Source organism: Delphinus delphis, chromosome 1 (assembly GCF_949987515.2).
Source record: "Delphinus delphis chromosome 1, mDelDel1.2, whole genome shotgun sequence".
NCBI lineage: Eukaryota > Metazoa > Chordata > Mammalia > Artiodactyla > Delphinidae > Delphinus > Delphinus delphis.
The window spans coordinates 152,958,274-152,961,833 of record NC_082683.1 but is presented as its reverse complement, the minus strand read 5'-3'; the positions used below and the strand labels follow the sequence as shown (position 1 = coordinate 152,961,833).

The 3,560-nt window shown below is 56.3% G+C and overlaps 1 protein-coding gene across 1 annotated transcript; it reads right to left on the bottom strand.

Moving 5' to 3' along the window:
• Positions 1 to 993: 993 nt before the first annotated feature.
• On the bottom strand, positions 994 to 3,056 carry MYOG (myogenin). Its single transcript, XM_060010507.1, has 3 exons — positions 2,586 to 3,056; positions 1,729 to 1,810; positions 994 to 1,115 (listed from the first exon to the last, which is right to left on the bottom strand). The coding sequence occupies exons 1-3, from the start codon at positions 3,054 to 3,056 to the stop codon at positions 994 to 996; spliced, it is 675 nt and encodes a 224-aa protein (XP_059866490.1).
• Between the last annotated feature and the right edge of the window lie 504 nt (positions 3,057 to 3,560).

Below are 3,560 nucleotides of genomic sequence, written 5' to 3'. Positions count from 1 at the left end.
TCTTCGCCCGGCCAATGGACCAGACCTGGCTTCCTTTGTAATGGTAAAAAGAGCAGGGATCCCAGCGCCTAGTGACCACCAGCAACATGGTGCCTCTGACGCTTTTGGAGCCCCATCTGCTCCACAAGCCCTGGCCCTGCCACGTGTCTGGACCACTGAGGTGGGAGAGGCTATAGCATTAGTCATCTCCTCCCTCTATATCATCACAGACACTCTTCTAGCACCCAGTCTTTATTCATTTTTTAAAAAAGAAATCCAAATAAGTTAGCAAAAAAAAGAAAAAAAAATATACAAAACAATGGCAAAACCACACGATGCTTAGTTAACAAAATAAATCACCCCAGGAGTCCCTGCCCACCCCCCACCCCCACCTGTCTCTGGCAACGTCAGCACAGAGACCTTGGTCAGATGGCAGCTTTACAAACAACACACAAAACAAAACAAAACATAAAACCATTGGAAGGTTCCCAGCATTCACTGCAAAAGCTTGGCCCCCCCCAGTGACTTGGGAACAGAGGATTGTTCCTCTCCCTTCTCTCAATTCAGGGCAGGCCCAGCCTAACCCTGGCATAGGAAGAGACAACAACAGGAGATGTACATAGTCTGTCCAGGTCAGGACACTGTCTTCGTCTCTCAAAGTGTATCTTTTCAGGGGGTGGAATTGGAGGCTGCATTATGATCAAAGGGAAGCTCCTGAGTTGCCCCCTGAGCCAGGGGGCTTACACAAGGGGGCACTCCGGTCCCCTGCTTTATTTCCCTGGAAACAGAACTGCTCTCTGCTCTAAGGAGTTAGCTAAATGAGAGCATCCATTCCCTCTCTGGGTGGTGGGTTAACCTACATGGATGAGGAGGGCGATAGTCTGGCATTTGGCAGCCCCAAGGCTGGCTTCCTGGCATCAGGACAGCCTGGCTTAGGAGAGCCCTACTGCAGAAGTGGTGGCATCTGTGGCCAGCTTGGGGGGCTCTCATGGTTGCCCATTTTGGCAGACAATCTCAGTTGGGCATGGTTTCATCTGGGAAGGCCACGGCGACATCCTCCACGGTGATGCTGTCCACGATGGAGGTGAGGGAGTGCAGATTGTGGACATCCGTAGGGTCAGCTGTGAGCAGATGATCTGTAAGGAGAAGGTAGGAAGATGTTACCTGGGTGATAAAAGTGTGTTAAGACCCAAGACAGGGGCTGAGCCCTTTGGAGTGGCACAGGTTTTCCCAGAAAGATGGGTGAGAAAAGCTCAGGGTCCTACTCCCCAGCCCATGCCTTTCCTAGTGCTATGTGCACATGTGTGTGCAGATGTGTGTGTGAACGTCAGTGTGTCCTCTCTGATATCCCCTGGTGGGGTTAGAATTCGGAAGCAGTTATTCTGAAGTGGAGCCAGAATGGTGTATCCTGGGAGACTAGAACTGCCCTTTGCTGGCCCAGTTTTGCAGCACTGACTCAGCAATTCCCAGGGACCCTTGGGGCAGGGACATTGTCCTCTCCGTGGGGAAGGTCATCTACCAGGCACCAACTGGGGAGCTGCAGGAGGCCTAGACAACTCCTTAGCTGGTCAAGGCTTCATGGAGACACATGGCCTTCTAGCCCACCATTTAGGGCCCTGGGTTCAAAAGGTCCCTAGAGAGGCCAAGGGACGAGGACTAGAGCAGGGAGTAAGATAAGAGGGGAGAACTGGGCTTAGAGATAGCCTGTGGGGTTTGAGTCAAAGTAACCAGGGTCCTGGTCTCACTTACCCCCTGGGTTGGGACCAAACTCCAGTGCACTGCCCCACTCTGGACTGCAGGAGGCACTATGGGAGCTGCATTCACTGGGCACCTGCAAGACAGGGCAAAGGCCCAAGGTCAGGGCACTGCCATTCCTGGTGGTGTCTCTTCGTCCAGTCCCAATGGGCAGAAGTACCTGTGGTGGGGTTGGAGGGTGGGCCACAAGCTGCAGCCCTCCAGCCTGGCCCACCCCCTGTTCCAGAATCTTCAAAATCACCTCCCTTCATGCCTTTCTCTGGCCACAGAGCCCCTGCTTCAGGGCCATTCCTAGCATCCATTCTGCGTGGTGATTCTGCCCTCATAGGACACCCAGCCTAAGGGGGTCTGTGGTTTTCTTGACCTTGGGGTAAGGGTGAAGGAGGCAGAATGTCTGGCCCAACCAGGGCCGCTTTTGTGCAGGCCTGTTGGGGTTCCATGAGAGAGACTGAGTGGGTTTGCTCTCTGCTCAGCCATACCCAGGAGGGGGTCGGGTGAGGGGCAAAGCAGTCTTCTCAGGTACACTTGGCCTTGACTTTTAGGCCCTGTCTTCCCCCTCATCCAGCTGACTTTGGACTTGCTCCTGGATCCCTCCGTCAGTCCCGTTCCACCCCCCTCCACATGCTTCTTCTCCCCACTGCCTTTATCTTGTCTGGAAAGGACACAGAGACACAGGAGGTCAGCTGGGCAGCCTAGCTCTAACAAAGGAAGGCATGCTGCAGCCTCCTAAGACCCTGTCTGGCTCCTGCTCTAGCCATCTGACTGAGCCCCACCGCGGGGTCCTCCAAGGTTATCCAGGTGCCTGCTGCCCCCCCTCCCCCCTGGGGCAGGTGGGTGGGGTGGCCACTTACCCCTGGTTGGGGTCCGCCCCCGCCTCGGTAGCGGAGATCGCGCTCCTCCTGGTTGAGGGAGCTGAGCAGGGCCTGCAGGCGCTCGATATACTGGATGGCACTGCGCAGGATCTCCACCTTGGGCAGCCGCTGGTTGGGGTTGAGCAGGGTGCTCCTCTTCAGGGCCTCAAAGGCCTCATTCACCTTCTTGAGCCTGCGCTTCTCCCTCAGCGTGGCCGCCCGCCGCCGGTCCACAGACACCGACTTCCTCTTGCACACCTTACACGCCCACGGCAGGCACTGGCCTGGGCAGTGCTCGGGGGTCCCTAGCCCCTTGTCTTCGAGGGGCACTCGGGCCTCGGGGCTCAGGCTGAGCTCAGTCCGCTCATAGCCCGGTGGCTCGAAGCCCTGGAGGTGGACGGGCAGGTAGTTTTCCCCGTCATAGAAGTGGGGTTCCTGGTAGAAGTAGGGGGATGTCTCATACAGCTCCATGGGGTCAGAAAAGACTTGTTCCTGCCACCAGCCCCCAAGCTCCTGCAGCCCCTCGCGCCAACTGCTGGGTGCCATTTAAACCCTCCCCGCTGGCATGGAACCAGAGATAAATATAGCCAACGCCACAGAAACCTGAGCCCCCTCTAAGCTGTTGCTGCACATCAAGACGTTTACAGTGGATTAGATGTGATTCCCCTTCCCTCTCCCCCTGTGCGCCCCCACCCCTGCCCCCAGCCAGCCTACCCCCATCCGGCTCTTGTGCACGGGTAGGGAGGCCATAGGGTGTAATTTGACTAGTTTTCATTTCTCAACAGCCTCCATGGGGGCTGGGGAGGTGGGGGAGGACACACATTCTCCTCTCATCTGCTCCTTTCAATTACTCCTAGCTGGGCGGCCTGCCTGCTTCTAGTCCCAAAGAGGCGGGATGGGGGTGGAGGGAGGAGTAAGGAAGGGGTAGGTTTAGGCTGGAAGGGGCCTTAAGAAGTCAACTTATTCATCCCCCTG

Bases quoted from the DNA above. Each gene is read 5' to 3' on its own strand.
- MYOG (XM_060010507.1), bottom strand. From the start codon at position 3,056: ATGGAGCTGTATGAGACATCCCCCTACTTCTACCAGGAACCCCACTTC. The intron at 1,811-2,585 runs GTAAGTGGCCAC...CCTGTCTTGCAG, and splicing joins GGGGCGGACCCCAACCAGGG to GTGCCCAGTGAATGCAGCTC. The intron at 1,116-1,728 runs GTAAGTGAGACC...TTCTCCTTACAG, and splicing joins GTTTGGTCCCAACCCAGGGG to ATCATCTGCTCACAGCTGAC.